General features: G+C 33.4%; 3 protein-coding genes across 14 annotated transcripts; 2 read left to right on the forward strand and 1 right to left on the reverse strand.

The window, feature by feature from the left end:
* Nucleotides 1-385: 385 nt before the first annotated feature.
* Nucleotides 386-7,206, forward strand: LOC100795842 (protein ABHD11). 2 transcript variants are annotated; one of them, XM_003537917.5, is made up of 13 exons: nucleotides 386-1,457; nucleotides 1,583-1,708; nucleotides 2,023-2,049; nucleotides 2,122-2,212; nucleotides 2,519-2,562; nucleotides 2,894-2,992; nucleotides 3,512-3,569; nucleotides 3,653-3,705; nucleotides 4,056-4,157; nucleotides 5,085-5,150; nucleotides 5,933-6,054; nucleotides 6,317-6,488; nucleotides 6,953-7,206. In XM_003537917.5, the coding sequence occupies exons 1-13, from the start codon at nucleotides 1,323-1,325 to the stop codon at nucleotides 7,025-7,027; spliced, it is 1,170 nt and encodes a 389-aa protein (XP_003537965.1). In that variant the 5' UTR covers nucleotides 386-1,322; the 3' UTR covers nucleotides 7,028-7,206. The 2 variants fall into 2 exon arrangements, with proteins under 2 accessions (XP_003537965.1, XP_006590463.1); XM_006590400.4 differs by having other exon boundaries at nucleotides 386-1,427.
* A 1,653-nt stretch (nucleotides 7,207-8,859) lies between these two features.
* On the forward strand, nucleotides 8,860-16,308 carry LOC100801685 (light-mediated development protein DET1). 10 transcript variants are annotated; one of them, XM_006590401.3, is made up of 12 exons: nucleotides 8,860-9,088; nucleotides 10,155-10,258; nucleotides 10,763-11,190; nucleotides 11,318-11,546; nucleotides 12,230-12,403; nucleotides 13,345-13,413; nucleotides 13,572-13,628; nucleotides 14,297-14,383; nucleotides 14,473-14,637; nucleotides 14,773-14,868; nucleotides 15,626-15,725; nucleotides 15,963-16,308. In XM_006590401.3, exons 2-12 carry the CDS (start codon nucleotides 10,187-10,189, stop codon nucleotides 16,100-16,102), a joined length of 1,617 nt encoding a protein of 538 aa, XP_006590464.1. In that variant the 5' UTR covers nucleotides 8,860-9,088; nucleotides 10,155-10,186; the 3' UTR covers nucleotides 16,103-16,308. The 10 variants fall into 10 exon arrangements, with proteins under 10 accessions (XP_006590464.1, XP_040862472.1, XP_040862470.1 ...); XM_041006538.1 differs by having other exon boundaries at nucleotides 8,918-9,132; nucleotides 12,260-12,403; nucleotides 14,509-14,637; XM_041006536.1 differs by having other exon boundaries at nucleotides 8,919-9,088; nucleotides 14,509-14,637.
* Nucleotides 16,309-17,021: 713 nt separating this feature from the next.
* On the reverse strand, nucleotides 17,022-19,593 carry LOC100782590 (uncharacterized). 2 transcript variants are annotated; one of them, XM_006590406.4, is made up of 3 exons: nucleotides 19,021-19,593; nucleotides 17,784-17,914; nucleotides 17,022-17,664 (listed from the first exon to the last, which is right to left on the reverse strand). In XM_006590406.4, exons 1-3 carry the CDS (start codon nucleotides 19,071-19,073, stop codon nucleotides 17,264-17,266), a joined length of 585 nt encoding a protein of 194 aa, XP_006590469.1. In that variant the 5' UTR covers nucleotides 19,074-19,593; the 3' UTR covers nucleotides 17,022-17,263. The 2 variants fall into 2 exon arrangements, with proteins under 2 accessions (XP_006590469.1, XP_003538027.1); XM_003537979.5 differs by having other exon boundaries at nucleotides 17,784-18,006; nucleotides 19,021-19,474.
* Between the last annotated feature and the right edge of the window lie 1,822 nt (nucleotides 19,594-21,415).

Here is a 21,415-nt window from a genome sequence, read left to right on the forward strand (position 1 = left end):
ATTTTGATAATTAAAAATTAACTAAACAAGTAATTATTATAGAAGTCAATAGTAATTTATATTTATTCAATTTTAATTTTTGATAAAAATAATTCTTTATCAAATTTTATTTAGTTTTTGGCTGAATTTCGGATTAGTGAAAATATTTTTTTTTATGGATGAGAGGATTAAGAAAAAAAATATCTATATTTAGTTACATAGCAATGAATCAATTTTGTTAACAACGAGAACCTGATTGCCATAAAATGTTGAGTCGTCATTTTATCTCAAACAATGCAAAAGGGTAGCTGGTAAATGAAATGGCTGACACAAGGGAATAGAAAAATGAAATCCCTTGTGCCAAAGAAGTAAAATGGCCATTCAAAAACAACTCATGATAATTTTAGTGTGCAGAGTTCAATTTTTCTGCTTGATCTGGCAACTGTAGCAAGTTTATGCTTTTTAGGCCACAAACAAGGGATTGTAATAACAAACTACAATAGACACTTATAAATAAAAAAAAATATTTTAACTTGTATCAGTATACATTCCCTACGATATTCATTTCCTCAAAATATTCCTCCAATGAAACTAACTCCTTACTACGTACATAACCAACATCTTTCATTAGCTCATCTGATCCATCCATCAAGGGGTAAATCTCAGAGGCATGAGGATTCACTGCCAACATCAACCCAAGCACAACCAAGAGCCTGCCAGTTTGCTCCAACAACCAGCAGCTGCATACATATTGGCAATCAACACATAATAGCCAAAATGATCAGCCTTCATTTCCAGCAATTTCCTTGCTTCCCATTCCACCATCACTGTATTTCCATGGATTAATTCTACACGCTCGTATAAGACTAGCCCCACGCCACGCCGCGCGTTCTTTGTCACCTCCAACCTTGCCCCAGAGATCCATGGCCTTACAGATTCCGAATCCGTAATGACCTTACGAATTGACAATTCACATACGTTATATATAAGGGTGTTTTTGGTTTTTCATACTAAATGTTGGGTGTACAAGAAAAAAAAAGCCACCCATTTGTTGATACTACCCGATCCATTTGGTGGCGTCGCAATGGACGGCGCTGGTGGTCTTTTTCATTTTAAATTAAAAAAAAATTCACACATCAGCTACCCTAAGTATTTTTCTTTCTCCTCAATTAAAAAATAAATATATTTTAAGAAAGAGCGCGTGTATGTACTCCTTTGTTTAGTAACCGACCGCGAGAGAGAGAGAGAGAGAGGAGTCTATATTCGCGCCTCGCTCTCTTTATTTCTCCGCCAACGACACCACCGCATCTTTCTCTCCGTTCTGCATTTTCCATTCTCTTCCGATGCCGCTACTCTCCAATTCCTCGCCCTGCTGCACCGCCGCCGCAGTGGTTAACTCCTCGGACCGGAAGCCCGGATTCGTCTCTCCTTCATGGAGGAACTGCAAGGTCACATCTCCAATTCTTCGCCTCTCTCAGGTGCATTTCTTAGCTTCATAGTTACTTCGATAATTTCTATGCATTGCAAATTTAGCACACATAATTGTCGCATTTAAGCTTGTCCTCGGATATTTATTTATTTATTTATTTATTTATTGATGTAGAATGACAAATTCAATGTGTCTCGGTTAGCTCTTAGCCACTCTAGGCGGACCATATCAATGGCATTGGTGGGAGAAACTGTTGGAGTTGGACAGAAGGGGCAGGTGGCCAGCTCCTCTGGCATCTTGGTAATTTTACTGCTCATTGCTCGCATTCTTATGCTTAATTAATTAATTTGCTTATATTGCGTCGCGTGTTTACACTTGGCGCTGAAAACAGATAAACACCAGTTTGTTGTAACTTTTTAGTTGCTTAGTAAGCCAACCATCAATTTTGTTTTATGTGTTTTAGTCGGCAGATAATAAAAATGACAAGTTCTAAATTACTAATGACAACATATATACTTCTTTCCACCGCAAAAAATTAGTATCTTATTTATCCTTGTTTATTATAACTGATTTTTTTTTGTTTGTTTGTTTGTTTTTTTTTTGTGTGTCTGCAGGCATATGATTTGATTCAGGGGGCACTTGTAAGTATTATTAATATGCTTTTTATGTAATGCTACAAAAGACTAATGCACAGAAATAATTTCCTTATACAGGTAAGGTGGAGTTCTGTTATGGACAGATCTTTACCTGAGCCACCAACGGCTGTTTTTCTGCATGGGATCCTAGGTTGCAGGAAAAACTGGGGTTCGTGCTACTGTGTACATGTTCTTTTTCACAAGCCTTTTGTGATATGAAACTTATGCGTGACATGAATTGTTTCTGTATAATGTGCATGATTATCATGTGGCTACAATGTATTCCACCCAATCAAACTACTTTTCTGCTTACTCTCAAAACTCATCAAGAATTTTAGAGTAGCTTTGGTCTTGGTCAGAGATCTGGATATTTGGGTTAGATGTTTTTGTATTTGCAAGAAAGTATGTGTAGTTCTCAGGAAAATATAAATGAGAAAGTATGCATTGTTAGTTCATAATTAGAATGTTATTGCAGGAACTTTTGCTAGGAGATTGGCTCAAGAGTTTCCTACATGGCAGGTATTTTACTTTACATTTTTGTGCTAAGCTTTGTTAGGTACTACTAGCCATCTAAATATGTATTAGTTATACTAGGCATCATACTTATGGGTTTAATTTTGATCCTCTAATAGTATAGAAATATTTTCACTATCAACAAACCATTTATTGCCATGAATTTAAAACATTGTTTATTGATTGTGTACTGAGTTAGGATCAAATTATTAGACTCTGATAAGATAATGCTCTGTTTACTGGGTATCTTAAATTTTGATTGTAGGGGTCCAATGCAAGAACATTTTGGATTTACATAAATCTGAATCCTGTTTGTTTATTTTGTTTGCATTGACAGTTTCTTTTAGTAGACCTGCGATGTCATGGCGATTCAGCATCAATCAAGAAGAGAGATCCCCATACTGTTGCATCTGCTGCTATGGATGTTTTGAAACTGGTGTGCTTTCTTTAACATGTTTCCCAAATCATTATCTTATGTGGTGGGTGTGCTAAAGAATGAGGCGGGGTTCTATATCAATTCCACTCCACCCACTCCTAATGGGATTTAATCCTTGGTTCTGCAACATGGAGTACCGAGTGTTCAACCACTTGGGTTTCCTCTTAGGGACTCTCTAGTTTGGGTGAATTCCTCAAATAGTTATTGGCTTTACCACTGTAGTTTCCTTAATTTCAACTTCAATTTATTTTCCTTCTTTAACGTTAAAATGCTAAATGATACCAATTGTGGGAATTAAAATCCCTTGTGATTTTTTTTTTAAATCGAAATAATTTTTCTGTTCATGGAATATTTTACTATTGATAGAAAACCTTGAAATGTTTAAAATTTAAGCCAAATTTGCTTGTTATATTGAAAATGTTTTTTTTTAAGAGAACTGATTAGATAGATACTGTTTCTGTATACATGTAATTTGTATTCCCTTACTTGTAATGATGTCCTCTTTGTTCTTCTGGATAGGTTCGAGAGCTAAGAATAACACCTCGTGTGTTAGTTGGTCATAGTTTTGGGGGGAAAGGTTAGTTATTGAATGTTATAAGTTTATTTTTATGTACCTATTTTCATGTAGCTATTTTTGGTTACTTTGTTCCATTTTTTCAGTTGTTTTGAGCATGGTGGACCAAGCTGCAAAGCCACTTGCTCGGCCAGTGAGAGTAAGTTCAAATTCAGTTTCTGTTTGCTTGAGATAGACGAAGGTGCCAGAAGTCACCCTCATTACAGTGTATCATGTATAGAAATTAAGATGTTCTCAGAAAATAATATTGGCTCATAAGTGGTATCTATTTTCAGATTGGATCCTTGAAAGTCCTAGAATTCTAGAAAATGAATACGCATACACACACACACTACATACTACATAACAAATTATGACTGTTAAAAACTCAGCAGGGAGGAAAAGTTGAAGTTGACAAGGATTGTAAATATAGTTTCTGTCTTCTTGTTTCACTGTATTATATGTGAGTGCTTCTTAATTGTTTCATACTTGCTTCTACGCTATTTGAAGGCTTGGGTTCTGGATGCAACCCCTGGAAAAGTTCGAGCAGGTGGAGATGGAGAAGATCATCCAGCAGAACTCATATCCTTTCTAAGTACACTGCCAAATGAGGTAGATCTTTAATTGAATCTTCTTGTCTTTTTGAGAAAATGAATGCATAGTGATGTTAATTTGATGCAATGTGTTGCTTTTGTTTTGGTTCCTTAACTTAAAGGTTTGGTTGTTGGGTTTGATCTAAATCCCTGTTTTGATAATTATCGAGTTTTCTACTTGTTTGTTAAATTCAAAGTTAAAATTGTAATTAATATCAAAATATGTGAGTTATATGGAATATTTGCTTCTAACAGGGAACTAGGTAAGTCATAAGGAGTGGATAAAGGTGGCTTCTTGTCAATCAAATTCTAGTGGTATATATATATATATATATATATCATATTTGTATTAGGGTTTAGGGATTATTAGAGATATGAGAATGAGGATGAGTGTGAGAAACATTGTCTTGTGAGGTCACCGGCCCCTCCCAGGGTTTAGTTGATTTGTAGCGAAAGTGGTGAGCTAGTTATGGGATGGAGGACATTGTGAGGTCCCCCGTGACCTTGTTTTGGTATTAGATTCAGTCTCTTCTTATCGTGGTAAACTGTGTGTGATTTTGTTTGTGATGCTTTTATTTAATGCCCACTATTCATTGAAAGTTGAATCCATTTAAAGAAGGGGATGTGGTGTGCTCAACATTGGTTGCTTTGACATATCAATATCAAATGAAAGAGAACTCGGGATAGGTAACAAATGAAACTCTAGAAGTATAAAGACGGGAAAAGAATAAAAAATAGAGGGAACTATGGGAATAAAACAGGCCACTATTATGTGCATGCCTACCAATTAACATTTGATGCTCTTTTGATTGTCATCTCAGTAACATAATAACTGTCTTTCTATACTCTTTAGCTTCTTTTATATGTATAAATTGACAGAATGGTTTTACTTTTGGTTCTATATTGAGCAATTTTTTATTTTTCTATGATCATTTCCTCAAGGAAGGTTCCTTCAAAATGGGATGTTCTCAGAGCTCTTATTCAACAAGGATTTTCCAATGATGTGGCACAGGTACATAACTGTGGCATACTTTTATATTGACCGCTGTTCAATTTCTGCGTGTATTCTTGCTTGCTTTAAAGTGTTAGAACTTAGAAATTTCATGTTTATTGATAGTTTGGGTACTGTATACTTTCCCTTGGTTCAATGATTATATAAATAAAGCCACCACTAGTAAAGCTGATGTCATGGAAAATATTTGTTTATTATCCCATTTACTCCTCGACCCTTCACTGACATTTTATGTTAGAATGCTATCACCATATAGAATGCATGATTCATGGTAAATTATAGCAACCCTTAAGGCATTCATTAAATTCTAATATGAAAAGTTAAAAAAAAGTATCACACTTTTGCAGCCAGATCCAGGACGAACTAGTAGAGCAAGAAGTCAAAATTGGCATCAAGTAATGGAAGATGCTTATAAAATTGCAACAAAATTAAGAGTTTACAGATAGCCTGTACATGTAAATTGGGTTTGAAAAATCTGTCCAACTCTAGGACTAATCAGTAAATGATGAACATATCTATGTTAAATATTCATAGATGAACATCTGGGTTACTCCTTTGGGAAAATTCAGTTTTTTTGTCTATCTGAATTGTCACACATCTATGATTTTTCATCAGATGATTGATTAAACAAATTTTGAAGTGCTTTGTTGGTTTGATGAATAAGTTGGATGTTACAAAAAAAACAACAAAATTCACGTTAAAATTAATGAAGATAAAAGAAATAGATATTTTGGCAATTTTTATCCCTCTATTATTGATTTTTTTTTCTATTATCCATGTAGTGGGTTGTGACTAACCTGCGACCTTCCAGCTCTCCTGGTTCACAATCATCAAGCTTCTCATGGGTGTTTGACCTAAGGGGGATTGCAGAAATGTATCAATCCTATGAAGAAACAAATTTGTGGTACTTACTGTGATATCTATGATAACAAAGCTAGCTGTAATATATTGATTATTATTGGCCTTAATTCTTTGGTTGAGATGGGTTCCTTCCTGCATGATTGTTAATTTTATATTTAGTTTGTATTGTTGAAGAAATTACATTGTTAGTGTATTTACTGATGCCAGGTTCAATGATATGTGCTATCACATTTAATTTTGAAATGAATCTTTCCATACAGAAGATTGTGCTTGAAACCAATAATGGTTTATGCTTCTGTTCATAGGAAAATTGTTGAAGATGTACCTCGTGGGGTGCATGTGAACTTTTTGAAAGCAGAAAGAAGCTTACATAGATGGGCTCTTGAAGATCTTCAGCGGATCCATGCAGCTGAAGAGCTTGCTGTTGAGGAAGGAGGTGGAGTTGAAATGCATGTCCTTGAAGATGCTGGCCACTGGGTATGTACTATAATGTCATACAGTTATTATTTTAGAGCATGATCTCCTCCAATACGTGTGTTTCAGCTTAGGACGTCTATGCTCATGATATCTAAAATACTTTCAAGTTTCAAATAATGCAAGTAGCCATAGTGTCCTAGATTTTAGGGAATAGTTTTGGCTAGTGATAGCTTAGTTACACTTTTGTCCCAAAGTTTCACAATGTTGTGAATTTTGTCCTCAAAAAGTTTTTTTCACGAATTTTGCCCTCTAATTTACAGAACATCGCAAATTTTGCCCCCAAGTAAAAAAAAAAACGCCAGTTAGTGAAAAAACTTCCACAAAATTGTCTTTGACATAAGCCTTACTAAGTTTTGGAATTATTTCACGTGGTTACATATTAACGATGAAATGAGGATGAATTGTGTCTTTTGGAGTTTGATTGTGACATAATTTAAAAGAGGATTTACTTTGTCGATCAACAGGTGCATACTGATAACCCGGATGGACTCTTCAGGATACTGTCATCATCTTTCCAATTCCAGGGAGGCAAGATCTGAGTTTACAAATGTGCTCTCTTGTAATTTCGATTTATACGGGGATGGATTGGCTTCACAGTTTGATGCCATTCCTTCTTCCCATTTTTTGTCTAGTTATCCCTTTCGTATATGCTATTATTTTTTTTAATCTTCTTGTACAACACCCTTTTATATATATATAAATGTGATTCTTACTCTAAGACCTAACAATAATATTTAATGTCCATAATTCATGGAAGTATGGGACTTGCATTCAAGAAAAAGTTTTCCCCGATTCATTATAGCCTGATTCATTTATAAGCTCCAATGCCATGATTGTCGGGTCGTCTTGTATTATGACCGGTTATGGTATTCATCCCTGTTAATACCGTACGTGAACTTGACCACATTTTTATGTGCGATCAATATTAGAAATAATGGGTGGATAAATATGTGTTTTGTAAAATTATGAGATAAACTAAAAGAATTAAAAAAGTATTAGAAAGATGAAAAATTAGTTGAAAGTTAGAGGTAAAGTAGTTGAAATTTGATAAATTAACTATTGAGTTAAAAGTATTTGTCAAAACTAGCTATTGAATTAACTAATAAGTATGGAATGTTATAAAATGACATTGAAATTTGGTAACTCAAACAATTATTACTTTTAATGTTTTAATTTAATGAAATTAATATCCAAAAAATTAAGACAATATTTTTAATTTTAAAAAAAATATTAAATGAAATGAGATAGTATAAATTATTTTTATATTATAATTTTGATGGTGCTATATTATAAAGAATTGATAGTTGATTAAAAACATGTTAGCATTTATTTTATAGAATAAGGATATTAGATTTCCAATATGACTGATGATAAAACTAGGAAAAAACTTAAGAGCTTGTAAACTCAAATGCTACATGAATAATTTTTTTAAGTAATTAATAATGTATTTAATATTTTCATATCATGTGTGGATGAGCATGTAAAGACAACTCTTGAAGATTTCCTACTTTCTCATGGTTTTTAAATTTTCTTTTATGTATTTTAAAATTTCACATATGTTTGATATATGGTTTATTATTGAACAACATAAAGAAAAATAAATGTATAACTAGAGAACAACATAAGCATGCGGCAGGGCAAGTTTTCCCAGTTCAACCAATAAGGAAGGAGCAAATTTACGAATGACACCTGAGAAGTAGGAAAAATAAGATTCATCTTAATACGTCCTGCTTGTCATCTTTTTTATTTTTTTGAGGAATTCATCCATTGTTGTAATATATGAAAATGTTTTTTTTATTATTTTTAAAAATGAGTAAAAAATTAAATATACATTAATTTATATTTTTTTAAATGACTATTTTTAGCTTTTGAATAAGATACTAACAATTGTTTTAAGTATCTTTTATATAAAAAATCAAATTATTATAAAAAATTAAACATAATTATTTTATTATTAATATTTTTAATGCAAACAAACAGTGACAAAGTTATTTAGTTATCAAAAGAAAAAGTGACAAAGTTATTTATGACCATGGTACTATATTGAAGATTTTTCTTTTCTTTTAGAACACGATTCTATTTTTTAATTTCCATTATTATTAATTTAAATATCGTTAAAAAAATTTAAAACACTTCTTGAACTGCAATTTTTTTTTCTCCATAAAATCCTTTAAATATTTGTAATTACATTTGACTTATTACTATGATATCTATTTTAATGCCAAACACAAATAAAAGGAAAAAGGTTGATCTATCCATATTTGATAAAAATCATATATAATTTGTCACGGGAAATCTTATGGATAGTAATATAAATAGATTCTTGGTAGTATTATTAATATTATTAAGTGATATGAATTTGTGGTGTCACCTTATCCTAAAAAAAGAGAAAAAAGAAAAGAAAGGATTGTTGTGGTGCTTAATGCATTTTTTTGCAAGTTGCGAAAGGGAAATAGAGTTGAACGCATGCAGGTGACGTGGCATCTCCAAACTCACTTCGATTTACTTACCCAAACACAGACACAACACAACACAAATTCCTTACTCTCGATTCGACGCTTCTCTCCTTCCTTCAACGGCGCTTTCCACTGTGGCCACCGGTAAAGCTCTCTCCTCTCCGCTTTAGGTTTGATTTTCTTCAACGGTGATTTATCTCTCTTTCTCTGCTCAACTTCACTCTTCAATGTGTGAAAATGAAATTGTATTGTGATATTACCGAATTGTGAACTAGGATGCGTTAACTGCTGAATCTGAATTCTGAACTGCAGTCTGCAGCTAGGTTTCATCTTGTTAAGATCCATGTGATGTTGTAAATAGTGTATAATAATGTTACGATTTAGTTGAATATAGTGTTAGCGGAAGAATGACAGTATTAGTGGTGATGTACACACTCTAGGGTTTGGTTTGAGGTTTCTCGACCTGAAAGAGAAACTATCCTGTAAAAATTATTAGCACTCTTAAACATTGGCCTTGTCTAATCCTGTTGTTTTGAGTTCCCATTTCTATGGATTATTTCAGATAAGCTTCTCAACAAACACTTGTAGTTGTAGGAGAAGGAAATAAGGAGGGAGAACAAATCAGACTTTTCTCATAAGTTGAAATCAACTTATTCAGAAACTCTCATCTATTTTCCAAAAGTTGAAGTGAATAACTTGATTATAACTTATTGGAGAAGTTTGATTTTACCTCCCTATTTCTTCTTTTACAAATGTTTGTTGAGAAGTTTATCCTAACTGAGCCTATGTTTGTGGGGAATACCACTATTTTTGCACACCGAGTTTTAATATTTTATATGGTCTATTCTGTTGAGGGCGAGCCCTGGTGCAGCGGTAAAGTTGTGCCTTGGTGACTTGTTGGTCATGGGTTCGAATCCGGAAACAGCGTCTTTGCATATGCAAGGGTAAGGCTGCGTACAACATCCCTCCCCCATACCTTCGCATAGCGAAGAGCCTCCGGGCAATGGGGTACGAAGTAAAAGTAAATATGGTCTATTCTGTTGTGTAGATCAATGTGCCATGCTCAGGTTATTGATGTGATGTATCAATTTATGGATAGGTCATTTTGTTACATAGCTGTCAATTTTTGTTCACACCAAAAAAATCCTGAGTCTTATTTTTTTTACTTAGTTCAGTCCTCATTTTCTAATTCCTTATTCATTGTTTTCAGGGTGAACCTTTCAAGTTTGTGGACACGCTTTCATGTACAGAAGCAGCAATATTGTGGCTAGGATTTTTGACCGTCAAATTTGCACTCCTGCTCCTGGCACTAGTGTAATTTCGTACTACCAATTATATTTGAGATTTTTTTATGGGGATTCTTACAAGTGTGATGTTCTTTAACCTCTTTTTAGTTTATTATCTTATTTGGTGCAATAATTTATTTTTAAATGCCGTGGTGTAGAAACATGAATTGTTCTTTCTAGTTTAATTTTGGTGGAGGGGGGATGGGGTGCGGGGGTGGTAACCTCTAACAAGAAATTGCACAATGATTGGGTTGTAATTTTAGAAAATGTGAATATCCTTGGTGAAGTATCAAGAACATGAGTGAGGGAAGATAAATAAGGTTTTGCTTTGTCAAGTATAACCTGATGTTTTTAATGTGGAAACTTGAAATGCAGAAGGTATATATGATGTGCCATTTTGGAAAATTTGCTTTCACTTTATCAGATGGACAAACTAACTTCAGTGGGAAATTTGTAAATTTGTTGTCTTGTTCCTCTGTTGAAGGAACCTGAATTGAATTTAATTTTTGCAGGTGTAATTTAATTCTTGCAGGTTCATCATGCTCGGCGATTCTATGAAAATTTGGTACCAAGTTACACAGTATATGAGGTTGAGTGCCCAGACCATTCATTTCGTAAATTCACTGATGATGGCCAATACCTTATAAGTTTCAGCAGAAATCATCAGGAGTTGATTGTTTATAGGCCTAGATGGCTTTCTTTTTCATGCAAAGATGAAGATTGTGATAAACATGATTTGCCATCAAGAGCAAAGAGATTTGACAGTTTTTTCTCCCAATTATATTGTGTACCACTTGCTTCTTGCAATGAACTTATATGTAAAGATTTCTTTCTTTACATGGAGAGTAATCAATTGGGACTGTTTGCTACTTCAACGGCTCAAATTCATGATGCTCCTGCTGTTGGAGGAGCTGTCCATGGTGTTCCTTCAATTGAGAAGATAACTTTCCTCCTCTTGAGGTGCTTATTCATCTTTCTTTATATTTGATTTTTTTTTAAATCTTCAAAGTAACCAGACAAATCATATTCTGATCACTCTGGATTTATGTATTTTCCCCATTTCTCACATATTAAATTACTAAATTAGACTGGAAGATGGAGAGATCTTGGACAAGAAGGTCTTCAGTAATGACTTCGTTAATTTAACCCATAATATGGGTGTCTTCTTGTATGATGACCTATTGGCAATTGTATCACTTCGCTATCAAACTATACACATTCTTCAAATTAGAGACTCTGGGAACCTTGTTGATGTACGTGCTATTGGGGAATTCTGCCGCGAAGATGATGAACTTTTTCTCAATTCAAATGCTCAGGTCAGTAAGCCTTTGGTATTGACTTTATTGTAATGTGTTTTGTGGAGCATACCATTACATATATTGTGGTTTTTTTTGAGAAAAAGATGTAACATTTTTTTTCTAATTAAATATTCTTCCAAGATCTTGTGTCAGCTTAGTTGGTGGAACTGGGACATGCAACAATGGTGCATGGGTTCAAACTTCATAATTCATTCCACCCCGTTTCCCATTCTCTTACTCTCTCCCTCCCCTTGGGGCTTCCCCTGGGGTTTGCCTCAATAGTGGGTCCTCCCTTTAACTAAAAAAAATCTCTTAATGATGTTTTTACAATTCGCAGGCAAGCCTTGGTGCGACATTAGGTTGCTGCCTTGTGACTTAGAGCTCATTGGGTCAAATCCTAGAGTGTACATTTACCGTCCCTAGAACCCAGTAGGAGAGAGCCCTTGTGGACTGGGTCATCCTATAATGCTTTTACAATTCATTTTTGAAATCACTGCGATGCACCTTAGGAATGCTTTTCAATTCTGTTTCAGTGTTTCATGCTAATAATTTTGTGCTCATCTTTGATTGTCACTACTTCCCAATTATCCTCTATCAATTATGAAGCCATCCAAGCTCAATATTGATAATTCTGATGGTTTTGTGGCATATTTAAAGCACTAAACTCACAAATAAAGGCCAGTCACCAATCATTCTGACAGGGCATGGCATTGTCTGACAAAAATAAACAGCTTCAATTGCCTGGGAACCACATTGAAAATCACCTGCATCAAGGCCAGCCTAATCTGGGGAATTCTTTTCTAAGTGGTATAAAACAGCGATTGCTTTCATTCATATTCCAGGGACTATGGAATGAAGAAAGAGATGATACCTTGGTTGGTCTTCTAAATTAACTTCTTATTGTTGCACAATATTTTCTTTCCATATTTTATATGGCTCTTCTATGCTGAATGTGTACAGTTCTTATGTTATCTTGGAAGGTTATAGCCTTATAGGGACATAGCGTATTTCATGATCCTGGTTCCTTTTTCCTTTTTTTCTCTTTTATGCTGAAAACTTTAGTTTCTTTCCTTCTGCTATTCACAGCAAATTATTTTAAGATTTTGTGTCTTATATGCTGTCACTACCCATGGACATTATTTCTTGCTGTACATCTATATTTCTGTGTCTTCACAGGCTGTACATGTGTGGGAAATGGAAATGCACTGGGTTTGTTGTCCAAAACAGTCATTGTCACACACACACACTTTTGCAATAAATTAAAAGAAATTACAGTGAAGGAATTATTGGTAAAAATATCTCCAATTTAAGAATGATTAACCACACAACCAGTTAATCATGTTCAAAGAGTGGTTACTGAATAATAACCTATTGACTTAATTGACCACTTGTATGCGTAATGATTCCTGAACTAGAAACATTTTTGCTATTCCTTCTCTGTAATTTTCCTTTGTTTGCATTTCCACATATCCCATAATTATTAGGAAATTGTCAAGCATGAGTATGTATATGGAAAATGAAATATTCTAAAATCTGAAATGGCAGGCCTATAGTTTGCAGCTATGCGGTTTGTAATGACAAAAGAAATGGTTCTTTGTGTATGAGCATGTAGACAAGCATATATGTACCTTGTTAAATGCTTAACCCTTGTTAAATGGTTTTGTAATTTTTGCTGTCTTGATTTTCTGTGATTCTAAGTTGTGGGTGTACAAGTTTTTGGCTGTTATGTATATGGCTTAAGCTCTGTATCTTTCCAATTCAAATTTTTTTAATATGTAAAAATTAATTGTTTTGATGATTTTGCTTCATCTGTCAGAGGATCCAAAGGCTCAGGAAGAAATTTTACTTCCACTTTCAAGATTATGTTGATTTGATTATCTGGAAGGTAGGGTCTGACACTTTTTTATGCATCTTAAATGACTTTGTCACAGCTTTATCATCTCAAGAACATTTCACTAATGGTTTAAACCTTCTTTATGTTTTTCCCCTTTGTATACAATAATAAGGAATATAACAAGTTACATCTATTCAACTCATGGACAGGTGCAATTCTTGGACCGACACCATTTACTAATCAAGTTTGGTAGTGTAGATGGAGGGGTGAGTTCTCTGTGTGTGTCTTTTTCCTTTTAACTCTTTATTCTCATTGTACCATTCACATCCCCTAAGTGAAAAATTAAAATTACTTACAAGAACCTGAGTAGGCTAAAGCCCAAATATAAAATAAAAAATGCTATAGCATTGTTGTTTCCTTTAGCTTAAGCATGTGGCAGCCCTCCTTGAAGTAGAGTCCTAGCTTCTCTGTAGGAGACTCCTCACTATACAGAGAGCCTTGGTTGAAACCAGGGTTATCCTGTCTTGTTGAAACATCTAGTGTCAAGGATTAACGCTTAAACCTTGAAGTTTATAACTAGAATGGTAATTTTCTTATAATTCCCCCCTCAGTGCTTAAACCTATTGCTGAAATTTATTTTAGTTATCAGACTGGGACAATAAGGATTGAATTCTTGATCACTAGGTCATGGAGATCTCATGCAGTCATACCATGTTAAGTACTAACTTTTAAAGTCTTACAATTTTTAAGAAGGCCCATGAGTATTTTTGATATCTTGCAATTTTGTCCAACTAGTTAAAATGGGTCATGGCTCATGTTTTGGTCTATATCTAATTAAACATTCCAGAAAATTTCAACCTGGAGACTTGAGTGGAATCATTATGTTTTGTATTGAAGTAATATGACAAATGTGTTAATATTTCATGCTTTCAAGCCTCAGGTGTCCCGAAATGCTGATCACCACCCAGCTTTTGTTGCTGTATATAACATGGATACAACTGAAATTGTATCATTTTATCAGGTAAATGTTTTTCATCATGTTTTATTTTCTTGGGTTTTCTGTGTTAGTAGTGTCTTGGTGTTTTCTGACTCATTTTTACATCTTATCAGAATTCACCAGACGAGCTTTATCTGTTGTTTGAGCAGTTCTGTGACCACTTCCATGCAACATCAAGGAATTCAATGTATATGAATTTCATATCTTCTCATTCAAATAATATCCACGCACTGGAACAGCTCCGGAGCATTAAAGATAAGGCAAGCAGCTCTGCACAGGTAGTGTTGTTGGTTGAATCCTTCTAATCACTTGCCTCCTCTGTCCCTCCCTTCCTAGATAAAAGAAAAAACAAAAGACAATGTACGTGATGTGCTAATGTGTTCTGTGTATAAATTTTGTTTGTTGTTTTGCAGTTTGTGAAGAAGATGCTTGCCTCTTTGCCCTTCAGCTGTCAGTCACAGAGTCCTTCTCCTTACTTCGACCAATCTCTTTTCCGGTTTGATGATAAGGTTTACTATTGATGTTTGTTTGCTTGTCTAGTTTCCATGCAGTGACCAGAGTTTTTTAATTGAATTATATATATTTGGGACAAAGTTGGGGATATACCGGTGAAAGTGGAATTCCAGCTGTTAGATGAGCATTAATAAATAAGTTAGCTGGAATGTGGAATCAAATTGGGGTCCTCCCTTTGGAGACAGGTCATAATATCAGTTTGACTTATTACTTAAGGCCTGTCTTTTTATCCTGTTGGGAGGGTATCATGTCGATCTGAATGTCCATTTTATGACTTTTATATATCTGGAAAGAAATTTGAAGCTGAGTTTCTTTGCTGGTGGTGGCAACCTTTCCAACACTAATATTGACAACTGGTGTATTAGAAAGGATATGGTAATTGGAATATAGATTCTAGAGGCTGATTACTGTTTGAGATTCCAATTTTATTGAAAAAAGAGGGGTGATTGGAGGCATAGAATTTTACGTTGAATTACTTTGGGAAGAAAGATTTTCTATGGTTATTCATGTGAAAAAAAGGGATTGGAGGGGGTGGAGGGGGAAAAAATTGGCATGCAAGTTGATGTGCCATGTAAAAAGCGTTTGTCTTATATACATACATTAAACATACACGCACATGCACAAATATCTGCAAGATTTACTAAACAATGAATGAAAGTTCTCAGTCGTTTAATTTACTTTTGTCTCCTTTATAATCCACAAAAATTGTGATTCTTCACTTTAGTACTTTTTAATTCTCCCCCGTCGTTGCAGCTGATTTCTGCAACTGATCGACATAGGCAATCAACTGACCATCCAATCAAGTTTATTTTAAGGAGGCATCCGTATTCTCTCAAATTTAAGATCAAACCAGGTGCGCTTTTTCTCTTGTTCAAGCCTATTGTTTTCTAAATAAACATCAAAATGCCAAGGTTCCTTCCTTCACTTTCGAGGGTCAAATGATGGATGGGATCTGGGTTTTTTATAATAAGGAGGATGCGTGATGGAGTGAAATGCATGCGGTAACTTTTTAAGAGAAAAAATCAACAACTTGAACTGCATTTTGAACATGAACTTAACAGAATTTATTTTATGCTTCAAAATTATTTAGGTCCTGAAGCTGGTAGTATGGATGGTCGTGCAAAAAAGATCTCGTCGTTTCTTTTTCATCCAATTTTGCCCCTTGCTCTCTCTGTTCAACAGACTTTGTTCTTGCAGCCTTCAGTTGTAAATATTCACTTTCGAAGATGAGCGTAGATTTATAGATTACAAATGAGAGTAGATTTACATTTACTTGTCTTCCACTGTTACCGTCTTTACTGAATCAAGAGGATGTATATTCAGTCGGTACTTGCAAGCCAAAATGTATGTCAATCAGATTCTAACGATTGCTGTGACAATCGACGCTCTTCTAAATTTTGGTCATTTTATTTTATTTTAAAATTTTAAACTAATTACCGAAATTTTTATCATTTAAAAAATATTGGAAAAGTATTATTTGCAACAGCATTCTAATTAATATTTCTTTTATCACATGTTTTTAGCATTTGCTTTTACAATCAAATTCGTTGGAATTCCCTTGGGTAATCGTCCGCTAGTTTAGTTTTTCGTGTAACACATGATTTAACGATTACATTGCCTTAATAAGAAATTTTAAAGTGAAATGTCTGATAGTCATAGTCATTTAAATTATATCACAAATATTAAATGTACAGTTCTGATTTTGTTATTTGTATTTTGGTGTATGTAGTATAATTATTAAAGTATAAATTTTATATGAATGTTCACATATAAAAAAATGGGTGGCACAAATGTCCACTCGAATTAAAATCAAATTCTCATTTACTTGTAGTATAAGATATTACCGAGTATAATTACTTATAAGATTAATTGATGATTTATCATTGAACATTTTTTTACTGTTTAAGTCACACGATTTATGTAACTTTAGATTAAAGTAGGTGACTGATTACAATTTTAGAAACTTTTTTTGAGTTTCATTAATTTTAGGAACTAAAGCGACACAAATCATAATCAATGGTTTATAGAATAAATTTAACGTGAATGTTTTGCATAATTAACATTTGACCTTCAATAAATTCATGATTCAATAAATCACTACAGTCTGTCTACCGGTGGAGGTTGAGATATATCATGCATGAGATTATAATAAGCTCGAATCTCAGTACGTTCCTTTATATATATATATATATATTCAACAAGGACATTTACAATTTAAAAATTACTGCAAACAATATATGATATACTCTAATGCTGGGCAAATATATTACATCATAACCTTGGACCTAAAGTAAAGGACACTGAATTTCGAATTCTGATATATTGCTCATCAACTCCTACTACTAAATAGGCCTAAGTTCAAAATTTAGTGTTGAAATTTTCTGGTCATTTTCAGGTGACTACCAAAGGTGTAGGAGCTCCTGAAATTCTGAAGTAAGATTCACTTGCTTGTGCATGGGGATATGTTGCAACTGAACCCAAGGATTTATTAGAATTGCATATTTGATTGAATCCTGACCACTTCATTTGCATGAAGCTGCTCTTCCTCCACGGACCCACGTGCATTTTCTTTTCCTTCATTGATTTCTTTGCAGCATTGCACATTACTCGAACAATGGCAGTTAAGTACTCCAGTTTTCCAATATAAAATTCGGGCAAACAGGACACTAGTTTCCGGTAATTTTCACTTGCTTTTGCAATCTGAAACTGCTCCCTCAACTCCAATTCCACCAGAAAATGAATCTTCTTCCTAGTTGATGTGTTTGCAATCACCTCAATGTATTCGTGACAGCCTAAAACATATATAATATATGAAATTAGCTAGGCTTTGTTTCAAAACAACATTATTAAGTTTTGGTACATTTATATAATGTTAGGCTTGTTGGTGAATATAAATGTGTGTGCATCGCACCTCCTGGAAATTTTTTAGTTGTTCTCCATTTTGAAATGCAAAGGTTGGTACTGAATCCTCTTTCGCAGAGCCCGTCAACCACTCGTCTTCTCAAACAGGTGATGCAATCCGAAGAGTTAGCCTTCAAGCAGCTGCAAAAATCAGAAGCTTTGACCTCTTTAATGATTCGACCAACCTCAAGTCTCAATTTTGACCCACTTAAATGGTACCGCTCCAAAATTTCCTTTACACAAAAGAATAAAAATTATTTTTGGTTACCAAAAATCCTTTTACTTTTCATGATATTGGATCAAGTCTGGATCATGATTGCATGTGAAAACATGTTTGGTAAAGAAAAATTCATTTCAATATAATTGTTATTGGACAAATATATTGCGAATCTTTTTATGTGGTTCAATTCCCCTTGGCCCCATTTTTTGTTTTGTAGTTTGAATTTTTAAATAATGTATACAAAAGCACGTTGATCACATATGTTGATTTGATCTAGTAAACAATCTTTTCAAAAAGCCAAAGGTAGACTAAAAATATCTATAACTCATGTGGTATACATTATTTTTAGGGAAGTAATCCCTTAGCTTTTAGAAATATCTTTCATAAAATTGGTAAAAATGTTCTCGACACGTAATATGATTTTATGGGGAGGTTCCGTGAATCACCACACTTAAGATGTGGTGCAACTTTTGTAAGTTGTCACCGATCACCACCAGAAAATAATATATATATTCTACCAATTAGTTTTTGGTAAATATATTATTCTGGCTACCAATTAATTAACACTTCAATTCAAATACAAGGATATATAGAAATCAAGACCGAACTTCTTGATTAGATATATGATTCGGAACTACTCTACTAAACAGATAGATAATTTCTCTTACTTTTAAGAATTTTATGTAGCTAACATTTTAAAACTATTCAGCTGAAATCAGACCAATTAATCAAAGAAATTAATGAAATCTATATGTAGATTGAAAACAAATTCATACGAGATATATATCATATCTGGATTGAAATATGTTGTATCCTTAAATCAATCTTGTGTTGATAAGAAGAAATTAAGCATTGTGAAATAATAATTGACAAGTTTGTGAATTAATGAAATAATCAAATCAATCAGATACATTTTTGTCCAATATATATAAGAATTGGCCAGAGTCGATCGTATTTGGTTCTATTTCATCAAATTAACAAGTTTGTGAAATAATGAATAATGAAATGATTTCGAGTACGTATATACCTGAAGCAGTGAGATCTGAGATTCCCAATACAAAATTCGCTCGGCTGAGTCATCGGAGTCGGTGTTGTTTTCCCACCATAGGTTTAGATTCTCCACAGACACAGAGCGATGATGATGCATATGCAGCTGATCTGATACATTGGAATTGGAATAATAATATTGTTCATTCATCAACATAAACACTCTTTCTTCCAGGCTCTCCATATTTATATATATACTCACTAGAGATTAATTAATTAATTGCCCCTCCAGTACCCTTTCTATCTCATTCGATCCTCTGGAAGGACAAATTAATTAAGCAATTTTTTACTAATTAACCAAAGAAAACTCCGAAAGTTTGGTGGAAGAAGAGATGACAATATATATATATATATATATGCTCTTCTTACAACAAAAATGAACATCTCATTGACGTATATATAGGGATAGGCTAGGGTTTACCATGCTAGTGTGGTGTGGATCATCAAATAATATTGGACATGTATATATGACGTTAGCTATGTGGCTTACTGTATTTCTTATTAATGCTTTACTTCCTATCATGATTTTTTAGACTGATTCCAGCGATTGAAGAGTTAGATTATCCACATGTTAGCAAATCCCTCTCTTTAAATAAATCTTTTTTCAAAAGCACGATTAATATTTTTGTCAATATATATTTAAAATATTAAATGATTTGTCAATTATTGTACACCGGACTTTAATTTGTTGGTGTTAAGTTTGTATTTAATTTAGAGGAAAAAATACATGACAATTGAAATGAAAGTTTGTTAAATTTTAATATAAGCAACTCGATCTTAGCCAAAAATATGCATGTATAATTTCCCCACCTAAAATAATAAGTTGAACTAGTTCAGTGATTCTCAGTTGTTTCTTCCGCTATATAAATTAAACTATTCTATTTTCTTGCTTTGCTTCCCTCTAAAATCGCTAAAAGAATTTGATTAGCGAAGAAAATATCTTCTACATTTGCGTGTTTTCTTAAAATAATATCCATTTATATAATTATCAAATGGTGGCTTTTATTGAGGGCGATATGTATCAATATCAAACTACCACAATTTAACGTGTGGTGTAGCTATAGGAAGTCATAATCAACCACCCATAATAAACGAAAATATCTGCTCTACACTTCAAGGAGAAGGGAATAAAAATAAAAGACCACTCTTCTGTTTCGGAACTCCAAAATCAGGTTAACATAATAATTTTTTTGGTATTTTCGTTGTCATTTCAAGTTTTTGAGCCCCTATTTCTATTTTATCCCTTGATTGAAAATAGAAAACAAAATTCTCAGCCACCGAATATAACTACCACTTGTCTTGATCACTGCAGTGGTAAACTTTGTAGGATAGTGTTATTAGCCACGAAGGACACCTGAGCAACTAAAATGCTACGCAAAATGGAATCTAGAGTCGGCCAAAGGTAAAATAACTCAAATTTAAATTTTATGTTCATTAATAAAAAAAATTATTATTAGTATTTGTAAAACAAAAAGATCATATATATTTATAAAAAAAGTCACATATATTAAAAAAATATGTAAATATCTTAATTATCAAAGTATATGTAATGCGACAATTTTTTGTTTATTTTTTTTAGTGAGGATAGTAGTCTAGTCTTATGTATTGATAGTGATGTGTCTATTATTTATTGATCTATCATCTACGTAAGGAAAAAAAAAAGTTATGTTACTTATATTTTGACAAATAAAAAATTATGTTAAACATTTTAGTAATAGATGGATAAAAAGAAAAAAGTTGGTGGTGGGAATGGGATGGTTTAATTTAGAAATTAGAATGGAGATGTGGCTAAACTGAGTTCATTATCCTGTTATGTTGTTGTGTTTGTGTGGTATTGGGTTAAATGGTTAATGATTTAGTTAGCATATTTGAAAATCCCATTCTGAGACTTCTCACTCCCGCTTTGAGGAAACTCTTTAATTTGTCTATCCTCAATAGGGAGAGCCGCAGTTATTGGTTTCCTCCTGTTGTTGGATTTTGAGGGCCTCCCTCACTAATGCTTTCAATTAATTAGCTATCACAGTATTCCTCTGATCCTCTTAGTAATCAAAGTTAGTTTCCTTCCAAATGCACAAACTTTTTGTTTTCTGTTTTCATTTTAAAAGTTCACATTTTATCGTGGCATTCCAAAATTTGCTCTTCTCTCTTCTTTTTTTACTGGCTTTTCACTTAGGACTCTCAACCACATACATTTCTTCTCACGGGATAGCTCATCATCTGGTGTTTGTTTGGTTTGTGATATAAAGTCATGGTTAAATTACTTTTTTTTTTTTGTCGTTTGCCTATGTGTAATAAAATCAACTGTAATAATATTAATTAATTGAAAACAATAGTTAATGAGTATATTTAAAATAGTTAATAAAGTCAACCTTCAA

Source organism: Glycine max, chromosome 11, assembly GCF_000004515.6.
Source record: "Glycine max cultivar Williams 82 chromosome 11, Glycine_max_v4.0, whole genome shotgun sequence".
NCBI lineage: Eukaryota > Viridiplantae > Streptophyta > Magnoliopsida > Fabales > Fabaceae > Glycine > Glycine max.

What these genes read in the sequence shown, in the direction of transcription:
- LOC100795842 (XM_003537917.5), top strand. Translation starts at nt 1,323, where the DNA reads ATGCCGCTACTCTCCAATTCCTCGCCCTGCTGCACCGCCGCCGCAGTG. An exon ending in TAAGTACACTGCCAAATGAG is followed by an intron (nt 4,158 to 5,084) that starts GTAGATCTTTAA and finishes TCCTCAAGGAAG; the next exon opens with GTTCCTTCAAAATGGGATGT. An exon ending in TTTCCAATGATGTGGCACAG is followed by an intron (nt 5,151 to 5,932) that starts GTACATAACTGT and finishes TTATCCATGTAG; the next exon opens with TGGGTTGTGACTAACCTGCG.
- LOC100801685 (XM_006590401.3), top strand. Translation starts at nt 10,187, where the DNA reads ATGTACAGAAGCAGCAATATTGTGGCTAGGATTTTTGACCGTCAAATT. An exon ending in AGGCAAGCAGCTCTGCACAG is followed by an intron (nt 14,638 to 14,772) that starts GTAGTGTTGTTG and finishes GTTGTTTTGCAG; the next exon opens with TTTGTGAAGAAGATGCTTGC. An exon ending in CAAATTTAAGATCAAACCAG is followed by an intron (nt 15,726 to 15,962) that starts GTGCGCTTTTTC and finishes AAAATTATTTAG; the next exon opens with GTCCTGAAGCTGGTAGTATG.
- LOC100782590 (XM_003537979.5), bottom strand. Translation starts at nt 19,224, where the DNA reads ATGGAGAGCCTGGAAGAAAGAGTGTTTATGTTGATGAATGAACAATAT. An exon ending in CTCAGATCTCACTGCTTCAG is followed by an intron (nt 18,007 to 19,020) that starts GTATATACGTAC and finishes TTTTGTGTAAAG; the next exon opens with GAAATTTTGGAGCGGTACCA. An exon ending in AACTAAAAAATTTCCAGGAG is followed by an intron (nt 17,665 to 17,783) that starts GTGCGATGCACA and finishes TATATGTTTTAG; the next exon opens with GCTGTCACGAATACATTGAG.